The sequence below is a fragment of the Heloderma suspectum genome, chromosome 5 (assembly GCF_057233095.1).
Source record: "Heloderma suspectum isolate Gila_16-S chromosome 5, 16-S_ref, whole genome shotgun sequence".
In the NCBI taxonomy this organism is placed as follows: domain Eukaryota; kingdom Metazoa; phylum Chordata; class Lepidosauria; order Squamata; family Helodermatidae; genus Heloderma; species Heloderma suspectum.
This window is the reverse complement of record NC_139462.1, coordinates 197,663,121-197,690,656: the sequence shown is the minus strand read 5'-3', so window position 1 is coordinate 197,690,656 and position 27,536 is coordinate 197,663,121. Positions and strand designations below refer to the sequence as shown.

Genomic DNA, 27,536 nt, shown 5'->3' with positions numbered 1-27,536 from the left:
AGCTGCAGCCAGTGCAGAATTCTGTGGCCAGGTTGTTGACTGGGTCTAGGTGATGTGAACACATAAGCCCAGTTCTGGCTCACCTGCACTGGTTGCCAATTTTGTTTCAGGGGTAAATTCAAAGTGCTGGTTACGGCTCGGAACCTCAGCACCCGAAGGACCACCTTTCCCTGTATGAACCTACACAGTCCCTGAGATCAGCTTCAGAGGCCCTTCTCTCGGTGCTCTATCCAAGAGAAGCTTGTGGGGGAGTCAGTTCAGGAACAGGCCTTTTCTGTGATAGCCCTGTGTTTATGCAACACTACACCCAGGGAAGCTCGACTGGCACCAGCACTGTCATATTTTTGGCATCAGGCAAAGACATACTTATTTTCACAGGCTTCTGGACATGAGTTATGGCCCAGTTGTTGTGGGCTGCTTTTGTGATGTTCATTCTAGGCTGAGAGCAGGGGAAGATATTCTGTCTTTGTGGATTAACACTTTTCATATTTTTAAATTATGTTTTTATGGCACAGTTGTATTTTGTAGATTATGGTTTATATTGATTTTGGGGTTGTTGTTTTCCTGTTAATCATGAATTTCTGTAACGTGTGTGTAAATTGCTTTGAGACTTTTTGCAGTGGGAAGCAACATATACATTTAATTAATAACAATGATGATGGTTTATTATGTGGTTAAGCCTGCTCAAAAGTTCCCACCTTCCCTCTCCTTCTCTAGCATAGCATGCAGAGGAGGATGAAAGCACCTGTTTACTAGTTTAAACTAACTGCAGTTTATTATTTCATTCAGACTGAACCAAACTGGCTAGTTTAAACTATAGTTTATTGAAAGAAGTCAAGATAATAAACTGTAGTTTGAACTTGGCTTGTTTCAATAGACCAGGGTTTAAACTAACCACAGTTTGGGCCAGTTCAGACATCATAAACTGCAGTTAGTTTAAACCAAAGGCAGGTACTTCCAACCTCGTATGGCTGCACTGGAGGAGGAGAGGAGTGCAAGAGCCCAAGGCCTGCCCAGGTCCCTGTAGCTCTAAATCATAGATGAGAGCTATGTCTGAACTGAGCTAGTGAGAATCACATGACTGAAAGAGAGTGAGCCAAGATGAGAATATCTCCCTATGCCTTCCTGCCTCCCTTCTTCTCGTTGCTGAATACTCAAACCAGCTAAAGAGCGTGGCTGGCAACTGAAGTGATAGGTAGTTCTCAAAGTGTGAATTTGACCTGGAAGCTGTTGGATGCCAGTCCTCCTAAGCTGCCTTAAACTTACCTTGGTTTATTCAGGAAAACCCTGCATTAGATGGAATAATGAATATTGCTAGATGTTTTGCATACAAGTACCCTGTCAAAAGTTCTATTTGTTCTGGCTTTGAATATTTCAGAGGAAGAGCAGAAGAATCTCCTTTGTCATACATTAAGTGATATTTTGGAACTGGCTTGCTCTGATCATTCAGAATCATACTGTTTGGCAACATGGCAAAGAGGAAAGACTGCAGACGAAAGTGCTAGTATTTCTGAGACCCCAGCTGAGTCCAGCCATCAAGAGGAGAAGCCCTGTAAGATAATCTTGTGTGATATGATTCCAAGCAGTGCTTTGTATTTTTGTAACATGATTTATTCTGTAATGTTTTAATGTACTGCAGATAATTTTGTCTTCTATTCTACGTCTCTCATCCTGGTACTTTTGGGTTTTATGCTTGAAAAATTGAACTCCATTACAGATTCATTTTAGGTCCCATGGACCTAAGTAGCTGACAAGCACTCTTAGGCCTAGGTGTTGCATCCCAGTTTATAGTGTCATATGACCACAGCTGTTAAAGATTAGGGATGCACTGTTTGGACTGAAACCTTTTGATTGAGCAATGAGTTGAGCAGCTTCATAAAAAAAGTAACATCTAATAAGAAATCACACAAGCTGTAGGTGTCAGGCATAAACTTGGAAGAGGTATCCTTACCCGATCTCGATCTCTCTGTCTCCCCCACTTCTCACACACATCTCCTCTTAGATGGTGCTTGCTGTAATGGATATATGTGCATAACATAAAATTTCAGAAGTATTTATTTTGCAAATCTATGTCAATTTTTAATATTAAAAATCATAGGCGAGGATCCTGAGTTTGCTCCTGCTCATGGAAGCATTCCTTGAGTGGAGTTCTACTCTTGGGACACTCACCAACAGAAGGTGAGAAATGACTTTCATAATTTTCCCCCTGCAGCCCCACAAAAATCTGTTCCAGAAGGTTGATGAACCCTCTAATAGCCTGGGTGTCTTCTGGGGGGAGGGGTGAATGAGCGAAAATTGCTTCTCCCCTTCCACTGGATCACAGTCCTGTCCATTAAAAGAAGGGGCCCTTCTCTTTGCGGAACCTTAGTTAGGATCCAAGCCATAAAACTGACTGAAAATCATTTAACTGGCCGCCAGCCCTACTAAAAAGGTATGTAATTGAAGAGTACCCAAGGTGGGCAATCCACAGGGAACTTGCAACCCCCCCCCAGTTAATTTTATTCAGTTGGTTTGTGTCGTCCATGGTTTCTATGAGTTTCATTTCTTTAACATTTATTTAGTCTCCACCTTCAGCCCAGTCATGTGGAATGGCAGGGAGTAGGGAAGTTTGTTCTAAGGAAAGGGGGGTTTAATTATCCTTAAATGTAATTAGTGCTAATCAGATGTTCTTGTCAAAATGTTTCCCTCCAAATAAGCAAATACAAATTTTATTCATTTGTGGTTATACAAATACAATGAGAACTTAAAATCTTCCCCTTCCATAAAGACACTTACATTTTGTAAATTATTGAGCTCCCACAGGCCGGAATTGAGGGATACGGGTTGGGAAGCTCCTGCTTCTTTCTTGACTGTTGTGCTTCATAAACAAGGACAAGGAAGTGGAAGAATTGGACCCTGCTCTGTTGTGGCCTGGTGATAATATTCCTGCATTGAGCAGGGGGTTGGACTCAATGGTCTTATAGGCCCCGTCCAACCCTACTATTCTATGATTCTATGTCAGTGCAGATCAAAATATTCTTCTTGAATTGCAGGTACTTGTGATAACCGAATACTGAGAAGCCAAATTTCCATGTCATTTCTTAAAAGTACCATTATGGGTACTTTAACTATTAGCTATTACCTTCATATTGCTGGTATCTTATTATGCGTATGTGCTTGACATCTACCAGCTTGATCTCACCTGATTTGTATTTTCCTACCTTAGTTTAGCTGCAATAAAATGACCACTTACTTAATAAATAATGGTAACATGACTATTCAGGATCTACCATTGAGTTCTAAGTACATCTGAAGAGCCTGAGTTTTTAAATTGACAGGCAAAACCACTTCAATTAGATACAGTACCGGAATATTCTTACTTTGAAAAGTGACCATTGTAGAAGAATGTTTCTCCCAGAATTAATATACCAGTCCTAAATGGATTGCATGAAATTAATGTTTATTAATTTTAGTGCAAATCTACTTACATATATGGTATTAAGATGGAGCTATTTAAGGGTAGCTAGTGGTTGTAACAAAGAATACTAATCCTTATGCTAAGTGTTCCATCTTTTTTGAGATACTGAGAGCCCAATCCTATTGATTGCACCCTTGGTGATTGGAAGCTGATGAACTCTGAGATCATCCAGTGCAAGGCAGGAGGAGCAGCGAAGACAATCTTTGCCACTCCATCCTCCCGCCCTGCAGATTTCGCTAGATGGGCATTTTAGCCACCTGGCGAGGGAGCTTCGGGGGGGGGAGATCAGGATAACTTGTCTCCTGGCCTCTCCGGTCTCTTTCCCTACCACCAGAACACCCCCTTTTCTCCTCCAAGGTTAATTTTCTGACCTCACAGGGCAGCCAGCACAGTTCTTTCCATGCCAGCTGCATGGGGTTGATCTCTGTATCTGACCTCGGAAGGGGGAATCTGAACAGTTCTATGGTCCCTGGGATATTTTCCCAGACCCATACAGTTGCTCTCTAAAGCAGTTTTTGTTTGCCTTAAATATTAAACTACCTTGTGAAATATTTGATGGTCAGGGACAAATGTCTTGGAAATTGCCCTTGTTTACTCAGCATGACTGCTATTCTTACGTATAAGCCTACAGACTGTGACAATTGGAAAAAATAAAGTTTTATAATGAAAATATGTGGCCGTTCCATTGCAACTCAAATCTTGTTTCAGAAAAATGTAGCACAACATTTTTGAATTCTAAATTACTTACATTCTTTAACTCATGCCTCTAATAGCCTGGTCCACAAAAGGCTTATGCCATGATATATTTGTTTGTCTTTAAGGTCTGTAACTCTTTGTTTGTATTAATGTTATAATTGGTAACTCTGCTCATGTCTGCACCCCAGTCCTGTCAGCATACACTCAGACATAAGGCTCACGGACTTTAATAGGACTTACTCCCCCGTATGTATTCAGAGGATTGCAGCTTTAAATGCATATCTTAAGCATCTAAAATACAAAGCTAGAGTTTTACTGTGTTACAACACTATTTTTAATGTATTATGCAGAATCCAAATAACAGCAAATATTAATGATCAGCGTTTATGCAAAGGTCTGACAAAATTGAGCAATTGGGAAAATATACGACCTTATATTGCATTATGAGTATAGCCGTGCAGGCTTCCCTTCTTCACATGTCCATCCTCAATATGTGGATGCGGGGGCAGGGAAGCACCAGATACTAGAGGCGGGGTGGGCAGGGTGGCCCTGCTTTTCTTTTTGATCATGGAGCCATCTTCACATCTAAAGTGTGAAGGGGGCTTCTGTATTTTCAAAATGGCTGCCATCTTGCATCAGTTGACCAGATTTATCCCCCCATTCTTTCTCACACCACTATGTATTAATTTTTGTGAACCACCCAGAGAGCTTTGGCTTCTGGGTGGTATGGAAATGAAATGGAAATAAATACATAAAGCTCTTGACATGCAGTTAAAATTAGTAAAAAAAAATCCTAGTTGCACAGTTCCTAGTTGCACAGAATGACTCCAAAAAAAGAGAATTTGGCCTTGAGTTCATAAAGTGGGATGTAATTTTGAAACTCTCATCACTAAGCAGTATGCTTTCTTGTAATTTATAAGGCTAATAAATACCTGTAAATTCTAGAGCTGCATATAGGGAAATCTCTTACCTTCCTACTTCTTAAACTAGCACTGGATCATCTGCTTTCATTTTTCCAGTCAGACAGGTTCTTAATATTTGACCTAAATCAAAATTTCCATTTCTTTTCCTTTCATGAACGCTTACTAATTTGGAATCCCTTACAGTTTATTGTTTTCTTGGTAGATAGGAAGACATGTATTTTTAGGAATAGATGAAATGCACTATTAGTAAGATAGGGACTTAAATTGGGTCCTGACATTAAGTTATACATGAAGTATTCAACACTGGGACTTTCAGCTCCCCCTTCTAATGGCAGCCCCCTACATCCACCCACTGTTCCTCAAAGGTTTGGTACTCTTCCAAATTGTACCTCATGCCTCATGTTGTGCATTTGCCAGAAAGAAAAAAATGGCACCATCACCTTCCCCATTCACATGACTCTAATTAGTATAAAGAGAGGCTTCTTTGGCTGATAAATTGTGACAAGTGAAAATATTTTTATATAAAATATTTGTATGATGTGTGGTTTTCCCCCCACCCCCAAAAGGACAGAAGTGGCAAAAGGCATTAGCTGAAAAGCCAGTGACTATTTTCCTCCTTCTTCACACTTCTGATGCAACAAAAATGTAATTGCAATTATTCTAGTAGTGCATCTCCTATAAAATATATTGGAGTTCTGTGTTACCAGCTGCAAAAGCAAATGTTGAGACTTTGGTAAATCATGTTTTTTGTACAGATCTGACTTTGTAGTAAAGGTTTCACATTTTCTGTTTTGTACTTTGAACTGGGCTACTGTCACTTACTGTAAACTTTGTTGTTTCAAGACTCTTCAAGAGTTACAAGACTCTTATTTCAATAGTGTTTGTGTTCCTCTACATAGTTCATATCTTAACGTATTGTTTCTGCCATTCCACTCAGTTCAGCAGTGTGAGAGAAATTGGCAACAATAACTGGTTCACAGATTGCCAATGCAAAGTCTATTTGTTTCATCTGCTTTATGTTGTGCACACCTATGACTTGTTTGCCATCTATTAAATGTAATAGTGCAAGTTCACAGGTTCAGAGATTTCTTTATATCATTGTTCCCTCAAGTTGTTAGTTTATTTGCTCATAATTTTAAAAAGTTATTGGATGCACATGTCTTTTAGAAAAAAAATTCATTAAGGCTTAAGGTTCATGACTAGTCACTGTTCCAAAATAAGCCTCCATTGTAGCCTCATGTAAGACTTCACCTCGCAAAATTACAACTTTTTTTAAAAGTGTATTTTTAATTAGTACAGTTCAAAGAGTACTTCTTCCACCAAAGAGTAATGAAGTTAGGCCAGTTTTAAGGCATTCTTGTCGTAGAATCTGAATCACAGAAGCTGCACCTGTTTTTCCCCTATATTTATTTATTTTATTTATTACATTTCTTAATCGCCCATCGTGGCTGGTCACCCAGCCACTCTGGGCGAAGTACAACAGTTCAAACTAAAACAGTAGAATTAAACGTTAAAACATCATATTCTAAAAATACCCTAACCCACCTAAAATGCCTGCCTGAACAACCAAGTTTTCAATGCATGATGGAAGCTCATTAAAGAGGGGGCATGGCGGAATTCCCTAGGGAGGGAGTTCCACAGAGTGGGGTCCACCACAGAGAAGGCCCTCTCCCTTGTTCTCACCAGCCTAGCTGTCCTGGTTGATGGGACAGAGAGAAGGCCATCCGAGGCTGATCTTGTTGAGCAGCCTGTCTGGTGTTGCTGGAGGCGCTCCTTGAGATAGGCTGGGCCAGAACTGTATAGAGTTTTACGGTCAAAACCAACACCTTGAATTTAGCCCGGAAAACAACTAGTAGCCAGTGCAACTCCTTCAGTACCGGACTGATGTGATCACACTGGTGGCTGCCTTTAATCAGGCAAGCTGCCCCGTTCTGCACTAGCCGCAGCTTCCGAACCGTCTTCAAGGGTAACCCCACGTAGAGCGCATTACAGTAGTCTAGACAAGGGGGGACCAGGGCATGTACTATCGATGGGAGCAGATGGTCGGAAAGGTAGAGGCGCAGCCGCCGTATCAGATGGGGTTGGTACAGTGCTGTCCAGCTCACGGCTGACACCTGAGCCTCCATTGACAGCTGGGAGTCTAAAATGACCCCCAGGCTGTGGACCTGGTCTTTCAAGGGTAGCCATACCCCATTCAACACCAGGTCAACATCCCCCAACCTACTCCTGACTCCCACCAAAAGTACCTCGGTCTTGTCAGGGTTCAGCTTCAGCTTATTCCTCCCTATCCAGCCACTCACCGTCTCCAGACATTTGGACAGGGATTCTATGGCCAACCTTGGTGAGGATTTGTTATCAGTGTTGGAATTCTGCTTACTCAAGTAGAATTGCATTGGTTTCTTGGACATTTAGCTTAATTGTTACATGCAAGACATTTTTGTGGAAGGCTAACTTAACCTTAAATTGCTTACTCTCACTGCCTGTTAAATTCAGTAGTTATGCTAAGCTCATTTTACTTATACTCTGTAAGCACAGTAGTGACTGACCAAGCAAGCATCAGCCAGGTATGGGAAAGGCTCATTTCAAATTTTTCTTTCAAAGGATGAGGGAAATGTGATATAAAATCTAAACCTGGGAAGGCACTAAATGCTGTATTTTTTTCTACTGTTAGGTTACCTAACACACACTTAAGTAGCATATTTGTTTTTTTAAAGAGACAAAGCATTGCTTAAAATGTATATGCTAATTCATTGTTTTGCTGCAAAATGTGTTGAGAGAAATGGATTGAAAATACAGCTTTCTTACTCTGGTTCTGCTCGAAAATCTAGATAACTGTGCTCACTTGTCCCTGTAGAAAATCTATTTGACAAGCAGAATTGCGTGTTCAGTATGCTTGCGCTTGGTGACCTCCCTGCAGTGGTTGTCATAATTCATGCAAAACAGCCCCTGGATGTTTTCAAGGCTATTGAACTTTAATGGTTTGCTAGTCTTGGCAATGATGGCTTGGTTTGCATGTCACACTAACACATATATTTAAAAAAAAAATGTGGGTTGTGAACAAGGCAGCATGCACCAGCACACTGCCTTGATAATAGCCCACAATTTAAAAAAATCAGCTAAACAAACCACAGACTTTCCAGTTGTGGTTTGTTTAGCATTATGTGTGAACCAGGAATTCTGGCTTGTCTCTCTTCCAACAAGCCAGAGTCATAACTGATGGGGAGAGACAAGCAAGAGTTCATAGTTTGCATGTAACTAAACAAACCACAGATGGAAGCACCAGCAGGCTTCCTCATTCATGATAATCCACAATTTTAAACAGTTGTGGGTTAGTGTGATGTGCAAACAGTGCCACTGAATCTAATTGCTTGTGCATCCAATTACTTGTATGGTGAAGACCTAGATGGCTTGTACCATGTAACTGCAAGTAGAAGCTGGTCCAAAAGATGGTGGGGGTTGGAGTTAAATTATGAAAGGCTTGAAAGTATTCTAGCTTGCTGTGTGTTTCTTGTGTCACTTTTTGCAATGTGTAGTGCTGAAAAGTGTCTCTTGTGTATAGCTGCCTTGGCTGTCGAAGAGCTTGGCTTTGAGCGATTTCATGCATTAATTCAGTAAGTAACATGTTGGAACATTTAAAATCTTGTAGTCCCAATAAGCAACATTTCTTTAAGGTATAAGCCTCATACTGTTCATCTTCACATGGTTGAACATCAAGGTTAAAACCTACTTATAAATCGGCTGAAGCAGGTTATTGCTTTAAAGATCAAAAACAATTGTGACAGCTATCCAAATCTGTACTTTTAACTTGATTTTGTGGCGCTCTTAATGCAGGAGGGTTTTTTTTAGTTTCAGCATCAGCTTAGAGGATTCATAGTTGAGCATTTAAGGTGGTCCTGAATATAAAAATGTCCCTTGAACCACATACATTTACAACTGAGAAGCATATATCTGTGTAGAACATTTCTGTACTTGGATCACTCTTCCCACATGCTCAAAAGCTAAGTTGGTATTGAGGGATGTCCAGACACACACCTGGCAACCTGTGATGCACATATTGAGGCCTAGGGTTTACTTTAGTGTCCTCTCTATTGATCAACCTATGCTGTGAGAGGCTTCTGAGTAAAGACTCTCAGAACTATTTAACTATTAGGAACAGTAGGGAAAGGGCACCTGACCTTACACTGCTAACATGTGGGGTAGTGATGGAAGGGGACTTTGTGTAAGCAAAGTAGTAGGTGTGCAGCCTTCTGTGCCTACAGTTTTGAATCTGAGCCAGTATGCTTAGTAATCCCTATCTAACACTAACTGTTAGGTTGGTGATATTTTAAAAACATTGTTTACCAGACAACATGCTGTTAACTGCATATTATGTCTTTATCAGTGAAAACAATGTACAAAGTAGTTATTGAAGTGTAGTGGTTGTCTAAAAAAGCTATCAATTTTGCATGTAAGATCTCTTCAGGTGAGAAATTTCAACCAGGCGTCTAAAATTCTGACACATGCTGCCATATTGGCACCATTAGTACTGTGTACATGCTGTAACTGTTGACAAGTGCTGCTAATTTTATTGCAGATGTAATAATAATCACAAATACTGAATGCCCTCAGCATGCAGTAACCCCTTTTATCACCCTGCATTTTGTTCTTAGTTATCAAATACAAGCTCATGATGCAATTACTGTCAAAGCCCAGTACAATGTCTGATTGGTTTTTCTTTTTAATCTTCAGCAAGCAATCCTTCACAAGTTTTCCCGATTTTAAGGATGCAGTTTGGAATCAGTATTCAGTCTGGACAAACAAATTTGGCGTGTTGCTTTTTCTGTATTCTGTGATATTGACCAAGGTATTTTTTAAAAGTTTGTTTGCTTAAACCAACTATGAACGAGAGTCTGGAAATGTAAGATGAGTGAATGTACAAATTGGAACCTGTAAAATGACTTGGTTAATTCGTAGTAGTTAGGTTTCTAAGGCAAGTATTTATTTATTTTAGTGTACTTTCAAATTGCTCAATAACCGAAGTTCTCAGGGCAGTGTGCAATACATTAAAAACATTCGGTATGCTTAAAAAAAAAAACTGTGTTTTTAGGCCTCTGCTAGATTCGATCTCCACAACCCCCCACCCCCCGGGAATGATTATATCTTGGAAGCGAAAAACTTCTTAGTTAAAGGCTTTAGAATATTTTGTACTTTAGCAACCTGGCTGTATGGGTAGTATTATTTAGCATGTAGAAAGGGTATATATTGTTTCACCAGAGCATACTCAATCCTACAAAGAATAACAGTTTATCTTTAGAGAGGTTTCCCTAATAGCTGTGTTAAACAGCTTGAGGCTGTGTGATTTCCCTGTGAGGGGATTCCAGTGTGGAGTGGAAGGGAGAAAGACAAGGGCTTGTATCCTCTGACCCATCCCTTTACTGCCATGTCAGTGAGTATATACGTGGCTCTACGTTTGTGGTAAAAGCACGGGGCAGGTGCTCTCCATCACCATAACCTATTACATTCCCCACAGTTTGGCTTGATCTTTACATTTGGCTTCAGTAATCTATGCTCAGACCTTTAATACTGATAAGTGACTGTCTGCTTTATATTATGGGAAAAGTGAATATTGGACAGACTTGGTTATTGGAAATTATATAATTTTGTTGGAACAATTTAGTAAAAGTGGAGGGCAAGCCAATTATCAATTGATATCTTTGTGGCAGAAATTTAAGGGGTAGCTATTCATGGTAAAAGAAATGGCATGACTTGTGGGGAAATATTTCTGTGCAGGAATGTGTGGTCAATGTACCAGTAAACTTATCAGAAAGTAATCCTGTTTTTTAGGGCATTGAAAATATTAAAAATGAAATTGAAGATTCAACTGAGCCATTGATAGATCCTGTTTATGGTCATGGAAGGTAAGCTCTGGTTAGCCTTATACTGCCCTTAAAGTTGGAACATCTGAACAAATGGTACTTTAGAAATACAGGTTTTGCAGTAGTTAACTATAAAGAAATTGACAGCAAATAGTGGAGAATATTCATATAGACTAGTAAGGTTGGAAGGGGCCTACAAGACCATCGAATCCAACCCCCTGCTCAATGCAGGAATCCAAGTCAGAGCATCCCCAACAGATGGCTGTCCAGCCTCATCTTGAATGCCTCCAGTGGGGGAGAGCCCACTACCTTCCTAGGTAATTGGATCCATTGTCGTATTGCTCTAACAATCAGGAAGTTTTTTCTGATGTTCAGCCAGAATCTGGCTTCCTGTAACTTGAGCCCATTATTCCGTATCCTGCATTCTAGGATGATCGAGAAGAGATCCTGGCCTTCCTCTCTGGGACAACCTTTTAAGTACTTGAAGAGCGCTATCCTATCTCCCCTCAGTCTTTTCTTCTCCAGGCTAAACATGCCCAGTTCTTTCAGTCTCCTTCATAGGGCTTTGTTTCCAGTCCCCTGATCATCTTTGTTGCCCTCCTCTGAACCCTCTCCAGCTTGTCTGCATCCTTCTTAAAGTGCGGTGCCCAGAACTGGACACAGTACTCCAGATGAGGCCTAACCAGTGCTGAGTAGAGGGGAACTAGTACTTCCTGGGATTTGAAAGCTATACTTCTATTAATGGAGCCCAAAATAGCATTTGCCTTTTTTGCAGCCACATCACATGGATGGCTCATATTCAGCCTGTGATCAACAACAATTCCAAGATCCTTCTCGCTTGTAGTGTTGTTGAGCCATGTATCCCCAATCTTGTAACTGTGCATTTGGTTTCTTTTTCCTAGGTGCAGAACTTGGCATTTATCCCTATTAAATGTCAGTCTGTTGTTTTCTGCCCAGCGCTCCAGTCCATCAAGATCACTTTGAATTTTGCTTCTGTCGTTGTTTCATCTAGCCCACTTTGAGCTAGTTTGCTCATCAGGATATCATGGGGCACTTTGTCGAAAGCTTTGCTGAAGTTGAGGTATATTATGTCCACAGCATTCCCACGGTCCACAAGGGAGGCTACTTGATCAAAAAATGAGATCAGATGGCTTCGAGTAATCACTGCATTGTTTTCAAGGTGCTTACAGATGGATTGCTTTATCATCTGCTCCAGAATTTTCCCAGGGATTGATGTCAGACTGACTGGTCTGTAGTTCCCAGGTTCCTCCTTTTTACCCTTTTTGAAGGGACCACATTAGCCCTCCTCCAGTCATCTGGCACTTCACCCATCCTCCATGATTTCTCAAAGATAATAGACAGTGGTTCTGAGAGTTCTTCCTCCAGTTCCTTTATTATTCTAGGGTGCAGTTCATCTGACCCTGGAGATTTGAACTCATTCAAAGTAATTAGGTGTTCCTTGACCATATGCCTATCAATCTCAAGCTGCAATCATGCTCCTTCAGCCTGTACTTCGCCTTTGCCGGGGGGGGGGGGGGGGGGTCATAGACCCTCTTTTGGGACAAGACTGAGCCAAAGTAATAATTGAGCACTTCTGCCTTTTCTTTGTCATCTGTTATCATTTGCCATCCTTATTTAATAGCTGAACCACCATTTCTTTCCTCTGTCTTTTACTATGCACGTACCTGAAGAAAGCTTTTTTGTTGTTTTTGGCATCCCTCACTAACCTCAGCTCATTCTCAGCTTTAGCCTTCCTGACGCCATCCCTGCAATTCTGTGCTACCTGCCTGTAATCTTCCTTTGTTGCTTGTCCTTCCTTCCACTTCCTATATGTGTTTTTTGTTTTTGTTTTCAGGTCTTATCTAAGCTTTTTGTGAAGCCACATTGGCGTCTTCTGTTGTCTTCCACCTTTGTTCTTGTTGGAATTGTTTGTAATTGTGCCTTGAGAATTTCCTTTTTTAAAAGCTCCCACCCATCCTGGACTCCTTTTCTTGTTAGAGTCGCCTGTCATGGGACCTTACTGATCATTGTTCTGAGTTTATTAAAATCGGCTTTCCTAAAATCCAGGGTACGGGTTTGGCTACACTCGGCTTTTGCTTCCTTTAGAACCAGGAACTCAAGTTGCTTTCCCCCAGAGTTCCTGTAACTGCTACTTTACCCACTAAGTAATCTCTGTTGGTTAGGATCAAGTCAAGGATACCCAATCCTCTAGTTCCTTCCTCTACTTTCTGTAGGAGGAAGTTATCTGCCACACAAGTCAGGAATTTCCTGGAGGGGCCATGTTTTGCAGCATTTGTCTCCCAGCAAATATTGGGGAAATTGACGTCCCCCGTTACTACTACATCATGTTTCCTTGAAACATTGGTTATTTGCTTTTCAAAAGTTTCATCCTCGTCTTCTCCTTGACTAGGTGGCTGGTAGTAGACGCCGACCACTATGTTCCTTTTATTCTTTGCTCCATTTATTTTAACCCAGATGCTCTCGATGGGGCTACCAAGCTCATCCTCTTGTATTTCTGTGCAGAGATATGTATTTTTAACACATAATGCAACCCCACCTCCCTTCCTGTTCCTCCTGTTCTTTTTGAACAAGTTATATCCTTGAATTGCTGTATTCCAGTCATGAGAGTCATTCTACCAAGTCTCAGTTATACCTATCAATTCATAATTTCCCTCCTGTATTAAGAGTTCAAGTTCATTCTGTTTGTTTCCCATACTCTGGGCATTAGTAGATAGACATCAAAGAACATGTGCTTCATGGTCTGGCTTTCTTCCTACTTGTTTATGAAGACTACTATTGGGCACTATCAGAGCTGTTCTTTCCGTTGTGGTGCATGAGCCTTCGTCCATTGTTACCCCCATCTTTACATCTCCCTTCCCCATAGGATTCAGTTTAAAGCCCTCCTGGTGAAGTTCTTCATGCTATGGCCAAACACATTCTTCCCAGCCTTTGTGATGTGCAACCCATCCCTTGCTAACAGTCCATCTTCCAGGAAATATAGCCTGTGGTCCCAGAATCTAAATCTCTCTTGTCGGCACCACCATTGTAGCTAGTCATTCACCTGGAGTATTTTTCTTTCCCTTTTTATCCCTCTTCTAACTACTGGAAGGATGGATGAGAAAACTATCTGGGCCCCAAAGTTCTTGAGTTTCCTTCCCAAAGCTTCAAAGTCTGATGTGATTCTTCGTAGCTCTGCTTGGCGGTATCGTTTGTTCCCACATGGATGAAAAGAAAAGGATACCTGTCAGTGGGCTTTATGAGTGCAGGCAACTCTTCAGTCACATCTCTAATCTGTCCTGGGAGACAGCATACCTGGCGAGTCCATGGGTCTTCGCGACATACTTGGGTTTCGGTCCCATGCAACGAGGAGTCTCCCACTACTACTACTCTTCTCTTCTTCTTGTTGTAGGCCTTGGTTTCATTGCCTCTGCTTGGCTGACCTTCAGCCTCTTGCTCGCCCTCATGCAGGTTCCCCTATAATTCTTCCTCGCAGGCTGTCCTCCACTCTCATCCTCAGGTACTTGGAAACGGTTCGCTAGTTCCACTGCTTCCACTGGTGCTGATTGTCTTCTAGTTCTTCTCCTACCTGTCACCCTTTTCCAAGGAGTATCCTCTACTTCATTCTTCCTCACCTCAGCAGTTTCCTCTTCTGTCTCAGCTTGCTGTTGCTCTTCTAACTCCTGTACTTCGCTTTGCTGCTGTAGTTCCACCATTCTGTCCAAGAACTCTTCGTGTTCTCTTATTCCCTGGAGGGTCAGCACTCACCGCTCCAGTCCTCGTACTTTTTCTTCCAGCAGTGTGGTCAACTTGCACTTGTTGCACATGTAGGCCATGTTGTTCTCAGGCAAGAAAACAAACATGGCACACACCTTGCAGGTCCCCACCACTGGAGAGTCTTGTCCTTCCATAGTCTCTTTTCTCTCTTTGTGTCTAGCTTTCTGGTTGTAATAAAGTAGCCTGTGCCTGGTCCTCTACTCACTCTTCGCCTTTGTCTCCTCTGCAACTGCAACTCCCCTGGCCAACTCCTGTTTGCTCCCCCTGTTTGCTCGTTTTGATCGCCCGCTCTCTAGGAGCTTGCTTGCTTCTATTTTTATTCATCTGGAGGCCGCTTGCAGCTGCCACACCTATTGAATTTTATTGGTAGTATCCTTTAAGATCAGATAAACTGAAATGTGTGTCCATGCCATCCAAAAAAGTGTGTGTTCACTTTAAAATATCTTAACATACTTTTCAAGAAACTAATTGTACCATCTGAATTCTCTGTTTAGAAAAAATGGAAACATAATTTATTTGTATATCTAAAATCTTGTTTTCTTCATATTAAGCCAAAGTTTAATTAATCTCCTGTTGACGGGGCATGCAGTATCTAATGTCTGGGATGGAGACAGGGAATGCTCAGGAATGAGTAAGTTTGTACTTGATTTGTCTTGCTATAATGTGGCACAAAGAGTTTGTGTACAAAATATTTTGTTTGACTTTGTTTGGAGTTTAAATTTTTAAGCGAAAGCTTGTGGCTTTATAGGAATTCCCATACTTCTTACTTCTCATTATTTTAACCAATATATATATATTTGTGTAGCAGTACAATTTCTTTCAAGTAAAGGCTCTTCTCCATGTTCCATCTTTCAGAAAAGTGCAGTTTTATTGCATTGTTGCTCAATGGTTTTATGTTTAATTGTATTGGAGATTTCAAATTTTTATGTATACCACCCGGAAATACATTTCTTGAATGAAGGACTTAATTTATTTCATTTCTATACTGCGCAATAGCTGAAGCGCTCTGGGTGGTTCACAAAAATTAAAACCACAAAGTACAATATAAAATATGAAAGCTTAACAGTACAATATAAAAGTACAACCAGAATAAAACCTAGCACCAATGCAGAGATTTAAAATACAGATTTAAAACAGCAGAGCTAAAAGACTCAAGTGCTAAAATGCTGAGAAAATAAAAAGGTCTTCATCTGGCACCAAACGGAGTACAACATAGGTGCTGGGCAAACCCCTCTAGGGAGCTCATTCCACAGCTGGGGTGCCACAGCAGAAAAGGCCCTCTTCCCAGTAGCCACCCGCCTCACTTCCTTTGGCAAGGGGTCCCAAAGAAGGAGCCCTTAAGATGACCTTAAGGTCTGGGAAGGTACATATGTTTATACATTTCTTAAATAAATAAACTTATATTCTTTGATTTACCACAAGATGGCAGTAGGCCCTAAAGAAGAAGAATACTTGAGGAATAACGGGGGAAAGTGTCTCCAAAGCCATCTAGTAGTCAGAAAAGACCTTTCACGGGTTTGCATGGTAATAACTATGGAATAAGCATGTAAAAAGTGTTTACTTTCCATTGATAAATGTTTTGAAATAATAAGGCATAGTGGTTTAATGCAACCAAACTATTGTGACAGACTACACACAAAAAACCTGACAAAATCTGTTCTTGGATCTAGGTCTGTGTCCTTATCAGGATGAAAATAAGTACATGCAAACTGTTCACTAATCTAATCCACATGTCACTATTTTTTTATATTTTTTGTCCTCCCAACAAGTGTTTGTGTCTCATATATTACCATATATAGCAATTTGGTTGCAAGTGAATCAGTGTGTGATTAGGAAACTTGAAACTGTAACAATATAGCTTGCTTTTGTCTTTTGGGAAAGAACCCTAGGTAACAACAGGGTAGGGAATTTGTATAGAATGGATGACAATATTGACTCCTCTGAAGATGTGTCTGTCAGATACAGCCTGGACACAGCACAATAGTGTATTTCTAGGGAAAAGTGGCTGAGAGACAAACTTCATACACATACACATAATGAACTTCTGTTGGCCTCTTCTTAAAAATGAAAAACAGCCTGGGGGACACTTTGAGGGGGACTTTCCCACAACCCATTTTTTTGCTCTAGATTGGCCCCTTCCCAAAATTTATCTCCTGTAGGGTTTCAGACACATCCCCTGCTTTTCATTATTTTAAAGACAATGACTATTGGGTGTTCATGACTCACTTCTGTGTGCAACATGTAGTTTGTCCCTAAAGCACAAACTGAAACAAGACAGTGTGCCAGTGCAGATGACATGCTAACTCTCTCTGTTAGTTGCAGTTGCTGAAGCAAAAGCTCTAAAATGTGCTCTCTCCCTACATCAGTCCTACTCCCTACTCTCTTCCCTTTAAGCCATTTGTCAGCTCTGATATTAATTGTGGTTAAGGCAAACTGCAGGGTTTTTTAAGAATCTGCAACCATAGTTTGATTCAGAGCTTGCTTTAAGGGGAAAACCTGGTAGCCTTATCTGCCATTCATGATTGTGCTGACAAGCAGTTTAACAGTCCTTAAGAAGGAATGGGAGAATTTTAGGTACGTAAGAAGCTTCCTTATACAGAGCTCCAGTCCATCTCCCTCAGCATTGCCTACACTTCCTGTCTGGGGTTTCAGACAGGAATTCTTCCCAGCCCTGCCTGGAGCTGCTGGGAAGGCACCTTGGACCTTCTGCATACAAAGCATGTGCTCTTCAAAAACATTAAAGGACCACAGTCTCCTGGCAACAATTTCACAGAGATTTGAACTCACAACCACAAGACTAGGGGAATGCTCCTGAGATTGTTAACCATGGTTAGCATGGAGCCAGTGTTAAGCTGTCAAATCTCTTAGCCCATTTTAATCATTTGTAATACATATAATCTAACTACCATATGTTTGCCTTTATTCGCACATGGAGAAAACTATGTGTCAGCCTTGCAAATCAGTGGTGCAATGAAGACTGTAGACAAATTGGAAAAACATTTACAATTCATAACTGAAACCTAGACCAAGAACAACAGAATTTAAATAGTACACCTATCAAATGGTAGTGGGGCAATGTTCATACTTTCAACCATAGATGGAAAAATGAAAGGGAAAACATTTATGTGGAGACTATTCATTTTTCAGAGTGATGAGAGTGAGTGGAATTAATAAGATTTATTAATCCTAGATGCAGAGCTAAACAGTCTTTGATTAGAACACTCCCAAGTGGCAATACCCTATCCCTGCTGTGAGTAGGGGCTGAACTAATCCCACAGACTTCCAAATACCATGGATTTAAAAATTAAAATTCTGGCTCTGTCATAGAATCTCTTGGTCGTAATGACTAAACTACATTCATCTTTTGGGTCCTCTGCTGGAGTTCCTAAGGTTAATCCTTGGTATAATGCTTTTGTCTCAGACTGTTCCCAGACAAGACTTTTATTGTGCAATCACCCTGCCTCACAGAATATTACCGGGGGGGGGGGGGGGAGACGACATAGTCCTCCATTTGTAACCCTCCCATGTTTTCCCAGCAGTTGTTCTGTCCTTTTTCTTACCAGAATTTTTTTATAAAGGAGGAAAAGATGGAATAGCTACACAGTGTCTTTTGACTGATAGCATTAGGAGCCTTCTGTAGTGATTTGTACCATCAGTTGTTTTTTTTTCATCACCCAGGCTACATAACTGGCTCTTTTTTTGAGGTATTACATACCTCTCCCTTGCAGAATCCAAACAAAAACCCAGCTACACATGTGGTTGGTATGTTTACAAATATTGCTGAGGAGTTGCTTAGAGTTAAGCACACATATTTTTGGCCGCTTATACTGGTCTCTTCAGTATGTTAGCAGCATGTTTTTGAGTTGTTTATAAGAATTTGCACTGACCATGCGTTCAGTCCTTCTCAGAAGGTTCTTTTTGCAAGCCAATTTTGTACAAAAATTAGGAGTTCATCTTATCTATGTATTTCCTGTGAATATGGAAAGAACAAAGCCCTTTTAGAAAGATTTTAAGTTCTTAAACATGGTTTCTCTTTCAGAATTCATCATATTTTTGTCTTCATTTGCGTTGTCAACAACAAAAAACTTTTAAACAAAGGGAGAAATACTGTTTGATATCACATTTTATTTTCTCAATGGACAGTATCCAATCCTGGCCATCCATGCACAGGGCCCACCACTGCTTCCATTCCACATGCAGTTAGCCCTGCCAGTTCTGTTGCACAAGTGGCCCCCACCGTTTGCAGAACGGTGATGTAGCACTTTCAAAAGCACGCCCTGAAACAAGTGCAAAGACTCATTTCTGAAAGGGGCAGGTTGGTTGAGCTCCCTTATTATTTTGGGCAGTATCCACCGCTGGTCGCCATTGGATACTGCCCAATATGACATCCTATTTCAGTTACATTATTCTTCTCTGCATTTCATTTGGTTTGCTAATGACCTGTAGGCTGAAATGTCATTACGCTTTAAGTAAGAGAAAGGTGTATGAATCAAACTTTGGGACAATACACAGGTGTTTTATTTTTTTTTTCAGAACTTCTTGGAATACATAAACAAGCAACTGTTGGTTTTCTGACACTCATGGAATCTCTAAGATACTGTAAGGTAAGGATTTTAAAATTCCTCATGTAAAAGTTTGGAAGATGTTGGAATCAAGGAGTATGTTGCTTTGAAAACACTGTATTTGGGCCATAGCCTTGAATTATTGAAGAGTCAAGTCACAGATGGAGTGTGTGGCATTTATAGTTAGTTCTCAATTTCAAGGGGTGTGTAAATTTATATTTTTTTATTACAATACTTGTATACCACTCCTCATCCAAAGATTTCGGAGCGGTGAACATCAGATAGGATAAAAGAATAAAAACACCATTTTAAAATAATTACTATTTTTAAAAAGAAACAAAATTCTGATAAAACCAGGTTTTGATAAAACTGTGGCTGGTCACTCAGGGAAGGTTTCCTGAAATAACAATGTTTTCAGGAGCCACTGGAAGCATCACAACGTTGGTGCCTGCCTGACCTCCAAAGGTAGGATTTCTATAGGAAGAGGCCACCACACTGAAGGCTCTTCTTCTGGTGGACTCCAGTCGGGCCATACGTCCATGTGGAACCACCAGGAGCATGCCCTTTGATGACCTCAGTGACCGGACTGGTTGGTAAGAGAGAAGGCACTCTCTCAGGTATCTTGGTCCCAAGTTGTTTAGGACTTTGTACACTAGTACTAGAAACTTAAACCTGACCCAGTAATGAATAAGTAGCCAGTTCACAGCTTAAATACACTATTAAAGATAATTTCAATTACAATAACAATAAAAGCAATTAAAAAACAGTAAAATAGATCATCATCATGATTACTTACAATTAATTAAAAGCAGAGAAAGCCTATTTAAACAATTGCATTTTCAGGACGTGTTTAAAACATGCCACATTTTTTGCCTCCCAAACTGCATGGAGGAGGATGTTCCAGAGGGTGAGTGTCACTTCATTTCTTTCACTATTCATAAGCCACATTTTGAGTTTATGCCTTCTAAAGGAGCTCACAACATTATTAAAACAAAACAAAAAATCATAACACAAAACACTAAGACATCTAAATATATAATAGCAGCAGCAGCAGCTGCCAAAAACACTATCAGCAGAATAAAGCTGCCCTAGTATCATTCAAAAGCGGACAAGAATAAAAAAAGTATTTGGGGGATCTTCTGAAAACCAGTAGAGAAAGTGTAATACATATCTCCCTTGGAAGAGTATTCTGAAGTGATTGGCTGCTACAGAAAAGGCCTGTCTTCCCATCCAGTGCTCCCGCTGGCCTCAATGCTAGTTACTTATATTCTAGTCTAGAAAATTAATAACTTGCCCTGAGCCTTCCGCTCACTCTAATGCTCCCTCATAAGCAAGGGAAAACAGGATTACATTGAACCTATGGAAGTTCTCCTGGAGCAGACAGGATTGTGCCCATTCCCTGGGATACAAGTGTGTGTGAGATAACGATGCTCGTGAACCTTGCATCACAGCCTTCCTCAACCTGGTGCCCTCCAGGTGTATTGGACTACAACTCCCATAATTCCCGGCCAGCATAGCCTTTGGATGGCACCAGTTAGGGAAGGCTGATCTATCATATGAAGAAATGTTTATGGCAAAAAAAACATCGGTGACACTGTCTGCTTTGTCTGTTCGGAGAAGATCAAGACAAATGCCATATTGAATTGAAATGCTACACTAGAAATATGTCAATGAGCAGGGCTGTATTTCTAGTTTTCATCAAGCTATGTTGATTTGGGATAGATCTGGTGTTTGATGTGAATCACATGCATTACAGTGTCTAGAAGATCTGTGGTACTGCCTGGGAAATGTCTCATTTTAATAACAGAGCTGTTAGTTACCACATTCCATGGTAACTTGCAGGGACCACATGTCCAATTATGTCATCTCTGCTAGTGATACTAAGGATATATTGGACAAAATCTGCCGCCACATTAGGCAATGCAGGTTCAGGATTATTGGTGGGGCCTGTCTGCCCTGCTTTTCTATAGAGAACAAGTAGTACAGCTTGGATGCTGAGCAAAGTTGCTCAGTTGTCTGTTCACTATAAATGCAATGACTGTTGGCAAAGCATCCTAAAGGTGGGCACTTTCTCTTCTGGAAATTTGTATTGCTTTAGTCTAGAACACCATTTTATTTTCTCCTTAAGCTTTTTCTCTCTAACCTTTTACGTCTATCCACAGATACTCAAGTACTGAACCAAGCAGAGTATCTTCTCTGAAATATCACATATGCACACATTAGACCCATTTACTTCTTAAGCATACACATTTGTTTCATCCACTGAGAAAACAATAATATTTGGAACCCTGCACTTGGCAAAAGTCCTAGCAGATACTTGGGGTTCTCGGTTGCATGTGTCTTTGTGGTTGCCATAAAGGCATGACATTCATCCCAAGAATCCCAGTTTTCTTCTTTAAACGAAGTGTTCAATACCACCATGGTGGCTAAAACTGTGGAAAGACTGCAAATGTGGTCTTTTGTCTAGTAAAACCGAAAGGACGAGAACAGAACACCCTGTGATTGGAGGATAAGATTTTGGAGACTTGTGTAGCTAGCTGACCCCAGGTCTTACACCTGCCTCGTCTTGTCCTTTCACACTGAACTCCCCCACACATATGAATGTACATACATGTGCAAATCCAATCTGAATCTTGGAATGCAAAATAAGTTTTATAAAATAAAACTTATTTTATAAAATAAAACTTATAAATAAAACTAGTAAGAAAACTTATTTCCCCTTAGAATATGGGGTTGCTTTGATGGAGAGTACTCCGAGCCCTGCTTACACCACAGCACTTTTGGGCAGAAGGTTACATTGTGCTCCATTATGAACTTGCTAAGTAGTTCTTCTATTGATTTTTCTTGTAGGTTGGCTCCTATTTGAAGTCCCCAAAGTTCCCTATTTGGATACTTGGCAGTGAAACTCATCTCACAGTCTTCTTTGCCAAGGTAGGATTCCTTTCTTTTTATTTCTTCACTCTAGGCCAAATAAATCCTATTTAAGTATTACAGTTCAAATCTTTCAGCAAAATAATACTGAAGGTTTTAAAATATCTTATTAGTATTGCGAGTTGTGTGAAATGTATTTCTCTAAGTGTACTGGATTTCTAAAAGAATGTTTTAAACAACTGGCTCACTATGGCTGAAAGCATCTCAAGGCTCATCTTCAAAATCTTGTTCTTCTGTATGGCTAGGAATCAAGTCCCAAAGAACTTTTATAGTTCTGCTTGAATAAAACCATTACCATACATGGATATTTGTGCAAAGTCATGTATCAAGCATGGTTATCCATGATTTCTCAACTATGCAAATAATGCATTGTTCTCCAACTGGTCCCAGTGCTGCTAATCAAAATGAGTGGGCCTGCTACTGCTTGTATTGCATTGGACTTGGGAGAATGGGATGTACGGACTTTTCCTACTGTTAATATTGCTCATTTAAATCATTATTTAAATCTTGCCTGAACTCAAAGTAGTTCACCTACATCCAGCCTCCCATCATAACATCTGGGTGAGCATGAAACTGCAGGCCCTGGATAGTTTAAAAAAGAAAAGACAACTGAGAGTGAATAGGCAGAAAAATATGGAAGAATGGGTGGGTAGGGAACCATGACACTAGGGAATTCAAAATGCTAATACTAAGCAAGAAGGAATTGGCCTTAGGGCATGCTCAAACTTCCAGGAGCTTCCAATTATTTTTCAGTGGTGGAGATTTCACATACTCTTAGTAAAAGCCAAAAATGAATGTGGCATTTTCAGGTCTTGCTAAAAGATCTAAGGACATTGTTGTAAGCACATGGGACATTGTTGCAGTTAACTAAAATGCCAGTTCATTTTTCTGAGTCTGCCTTTAACCTGCAACATTGTTTATTAAATAAGTTGCATTTCCTGCAAAAGAGAATTGGGTCAGCAAGCAAGGCAACACCACTTCTGCTTAACTGATTTTAGCACTCTCAAGTTTTTTCTAATTAACCTTGTCAGTGTGTAGGCTATAAATATGGTGGTCTGAAAGGTCACTGTTCCATGGCTGAATGTAGACCATGAAAATGTAATTGTATATACCCCTAGGTGGTAGAACAAATTATTTCCTTTTGGGGAAAACTCTTATCTTCCATCTGTTTTCCTTCAATATTTTAGCAGTTAACTCCACATGGAATGTTTTGCATTTTATGTAGGTGTGCATACAAAAGTGCTTGAAATACAAATATTCAAAAAGTATGGAAAATGATGGTTTATAATTTGAAATAAACTATCTGTGTTCAGATTACATCCTCTTATTTTTCTAACATTGTTTTACCCTGTAGTTCTTCACATCAATAGTAGAAGTTAAAGATTTAGAACTCCTAAAATTCAAGTTTATCGTTAATAATAATTCTGTACTGGATTTGTTTTATGCCTAACTTAATATGGTAATCTTCTGTAATCTCATCCAATTCTCTGGAAACTTTTTAGTTGAAGAGCAGCAAACACATCTTGAAAACAAAATAAATGGTGGGCAATACAACTACAGTTTTTAAATAGGTCTTATTTGTGAAGTTAAATAATAAATTCCATAATTCATAAATTAGAATGAAATGCATTGCATATAATTCAATGACAACTAAATATAATGTAGAATCTATGAGTTATAAGATTAAATAAATAAGGGTTGATCTACAGAAAGGGAGGGAAAGCAAGTGGTACCGTCTTCTTTATACTGTACTGCTGGAGAATGGAGGTGGTGATATTCTACTCTAGTCTCTGCAGATGCATTACTCTGTGGCCAGGACCCAAAGAACTGTGTGTAGTTTATGTGTGCGCTCGAACATCTCCTCCCCCCCCCCCCAATTCCCTGGGAGCTACTATTTGCCTAAAAAACACAGCACAGGTCCTAATTCAGCAGAAGTTGCTGCAAATGGTAGCAAATATCAGGTGAGGCTCTTTGGATTGTACTATACTCTTTGAGTTGGAAACAAAGCACTTTCAGTTAGATTTGTGTAGCCTGCTATGTTAGGATGTTTAAAGGCCTGCTTTCCAGCTGACCTTTAAATATCCCAACACATGTCTAATATGCAAGCCTTTTTCAGGTGAAGAGTACGGTAAAAATGCTGTAAAAATAAATTAATAAAAACGTTGAAGCCTTGTGGACACTTGTATAATTACATAGATAACAAAACGTTATTGAAATCTGTCCCCTGTTAGCTATTTCATCATCATGCAAACAGTACTGCATGTGACAGCTGTTGACTGCCCACCTACACTGCATATTATTTTGTATACAGCATCCACTTTCATTCTTTACAAGTGCAATTAATACCCTTGCAAATCCATTTCATACTCTTTTGAAGTGGCAAGAAAGGAGTTTTACATTCTTTTCATTATCTTCTTGTATGCTTATGATATACAATAATGCTTTTGTTATTCTCCCTTAAGTCAGGTGTTTTAAACAAGAAGGATGCGTTAAGAATATTTTGAAAACTTAGTCTTACAGTTAAGACCTTCTGATAGATTGAGTAATTTTGGATATTTCTCTTGCTTTTGTGCACTGGATATTGTACAACATAGACCTAGATTAGACTGGTGGTTTGTGGGGAGGAAATTAACAATCTCAGTTTATATGTCAAGCATAATATTCTCAGGTTAAACTACCTTGATTTTTCTGTGGTTTATTATGGCACCCACTCTTAGAGATAGTGGACCCAATCTAGATACATTTATGGAAGAAATGTAGATGCTGTTGTGGGGTTTCTCCTATCAAATATATGATCTGCGCTGTCCTGTACAATAGTGCTGATCGCCTGTTGTGGGAATACAGGTAAAAAGTTTGGCTAAGACTGGATTTCTCACCTCTGAATTAGTGCTGTTAAATTCCTGTTCACATCCGTGGTGTCAATTCCCTGTGTAGCGTTAGTCAAGCCACTATCTCCCAGCCGTAGCCCTTTCCTCCATATGCAATATGGAGATAATTCTACCTTGCACGGTTGTTTTAAGGATTGCAAAGCATCGTTTTAATGCATACGGTCCCGTTGAGATAAATGTGGATCAACCTTGCCGAATCTCAGAGAGTACAGCAAAAAATAAAATCTATGATCTCTTAAAAATATGTCAGTATTTGCTTGCTATTTTAGATGAGCATGTATTAAGCCCATAAAGATAGGGATGCTTGAATAGTCTGGATGCCATAAGCCACCACTATGTTTGAAGAATGTTTTAAGTTATACAATCATGGTCATATAGCCAGCCTGAGCTACTGTGCCTTGAGTACAATGTGAGTGTAATTCTTAAATACTGCAGAACTGTTCACTTGCTGATATCCTGTATTATTTTTAATGTTGTAACCTGCCACAAACCATATAAAGGCCATAAAATTTATGCATATTGATAATAAAATTAATACTAGTGTTTTTCAGAAGAAAATCCACTTGTTGAAGAAGAAAATAGTAATTCTTACAAAATGAAACCTTGATTAAAATTGGGGAAATAGCACCTTTTTTAAAAAGTGTCTTTGCCTTGCTGAAGCCAAAACAAAGTTGTTAAAAAAAACTAAAAAAAAGTATACAATCCTGAATAGTTCTCCTATTAAAGTAATGAATGCTGCTTGGAGCTCAATTGATGAGGTTGATAGGAATGTCTTATGTTATATTGGACAGCAAGTTGCAATTTTAAGTATAACTTTTCCATTTTTTGAGAACTGTGGCATAACATCGGTTTAGCTGGAATTAGAAAGGCTTTAACTTGTGCAGTATATCTTTACTCTGAATGCCACTCACACATGATGTTGTGATATTTATTCCAGCCTTCCTGCTTAATTCAGATCTAGACTGTATCTGAAAGGGTCTGTAGCTCAGTGGTGAGTGGAGAGTAAGCTACTGCCAGACAGAATAGACAATAACTAGGCTAGATAGACCAGACTGGCAGCTTCATATGTTCAACTGTTCTATGTCATGTCTTTTGTCATCATTAGATAAAAATTATCAAACTGTCCTAAAAGCCCTGACATGATAAATGTAATATCTTGTAACTTCTTGGTGGGGAACCAAATAACTACTTGTCTCATGCAACAAAGGGTTTGTGGTAATCCAGTGGGTCTTAGAATAGCGTGTGTGCGTGTGTGTGCACGCGCACACACACAGCATAATGGCAAACTGATTTGAAACATCCCTGTGTCAAAAGCAGTTTGCCATGAGACATGGTGGGAAGGGTCTGCTCTTTGGGGGTTAGGGGGAACAAGTCCAAAAAACAAGTCTTGGCTCATGGAGCTAGTTTCACAGTTCTTTTGATCCTGAACCTGCGTTAGAGACCCCTACTTGTTGGGCTTTAAAAATGGAGGTTTCTCAAATTATTAATGTCTTCCAAAGTAGCTACTGAATTATAAAAGTATAAAATAATATGTGAGTTAAGCTTTAATTTCATAATATGATGCATGTTTGTCCTATGCTGAGCTAAATCCCAAGAATTTTGAATATAATGTTGATCCTTCCCCTAAGAGAGTATTTAGACTTAGGTGGCAGGGTAATTCTTATGGATTTTGCCTCTTAGCTAGTTGTAATAAGGGCAATTGTGCATAGCTTTGTAGACAGTTTTATTAGAGTAACAAGGTTTAGAAGGTAAAAAAAAAAACCCTGATGCATTCCTAATCCCCCTCCCCCCCCCCCCCCCGGAAGTTTATCAGCACTGTAGTAGATGTTGTATGCGCTGTGTAGGGATTGAATGTGCTGGTTTTGATTTTTAAGAATGAAAACAGCTGAGAAATCTTCATTAAAATGTACGTGTGTGTGTGGGTTTGCCTTCAAGGGTAAACATGGGATCCTAAAATAAGCTTGCAGTATCAAAGAGAATGGTATTTAAAATACAACCAAATGGTTTTTGGTAGGAATATTATAGGGTTCAAAGGGTGAAGCATGATATTTTTTGCCTTTGTGACATGGTGTACTTGAAAATATTATTTGGTAAGCTACGGTTAGGATTTCCTTCTATGGAACATTTGGGATGTTTTCATACAATTTGCAAGACCTGGGTGCTTAGGTTTGGCAAAAGTTAAGGAGCTTTGCCCCTTCATGGATCACTGCCTTGTTGTGGCGAAGGGGCTTGCGTAACTCAGTGAAGCCATAAGCTATGCCGTGCAGGGCCACCCAAGACGGACAGGTCATGGCAGAGAGTTCTGACAAAATGTGGTCCACTGGAGAAGGAAATGGCAACCCACTCCAGTATTCTTGCCAAGAAAACCCCATGGAACATATCACAAGGCTAAAAGAGATGACGCCGGAAGATGAGCCCCTCAGGTCGGAAGGTGTCCAATATACTACTGG

The 27,536-nt window shown here is 39.9% G+C and overlaps 1 protein-coding gene across 2 annotated transcripts in view; it reads left to right on the top strand.

Annotated features, from left to right (window-relative positions):
- MINDY3 (MINDY lysine 48 deubiquitinase 3) overlaps positions 1 to 27,536 on the top strand; it is a 61,475-nt gene that overhangs the window by 17,166 nt on the left and 16,773 nt on the right. For both annotated transcript variants that reach the window (XM_084858986.1, XM_084858987.1), the window contains 7 exons: positions 1,379 to 1,552; positions 8,636 to 8,687; positions 9,805 to 9,919; positions 10,900 to 10,973; positions 15,257 to 15,336; positions 19,239 to 19,309; positions 22,118 to 22,198. In XM_084858986.1, coding sequence (XP_084715112.1) covers positions 1,379 to 1,552; positions 8,636 to 8,687; positions 9,805 to 9,919; positions 10,900 to 10,973; positions 15,257 to 15,336; positions 19,239 to 19,309; positions 22,118 to 22,198 — 647 coding nt within the window. The remainder of the gene's footprint in view (positions 1 to 1,378; positions 1,553 to 8,635; positions 8,688 to 9,804; positions 9,920 to 10,899; positions 10,974 to 15,256; positions 15,337 to 19,238; positions 19,310 to 22,117; positions 22,199 to 27,536) is intronic.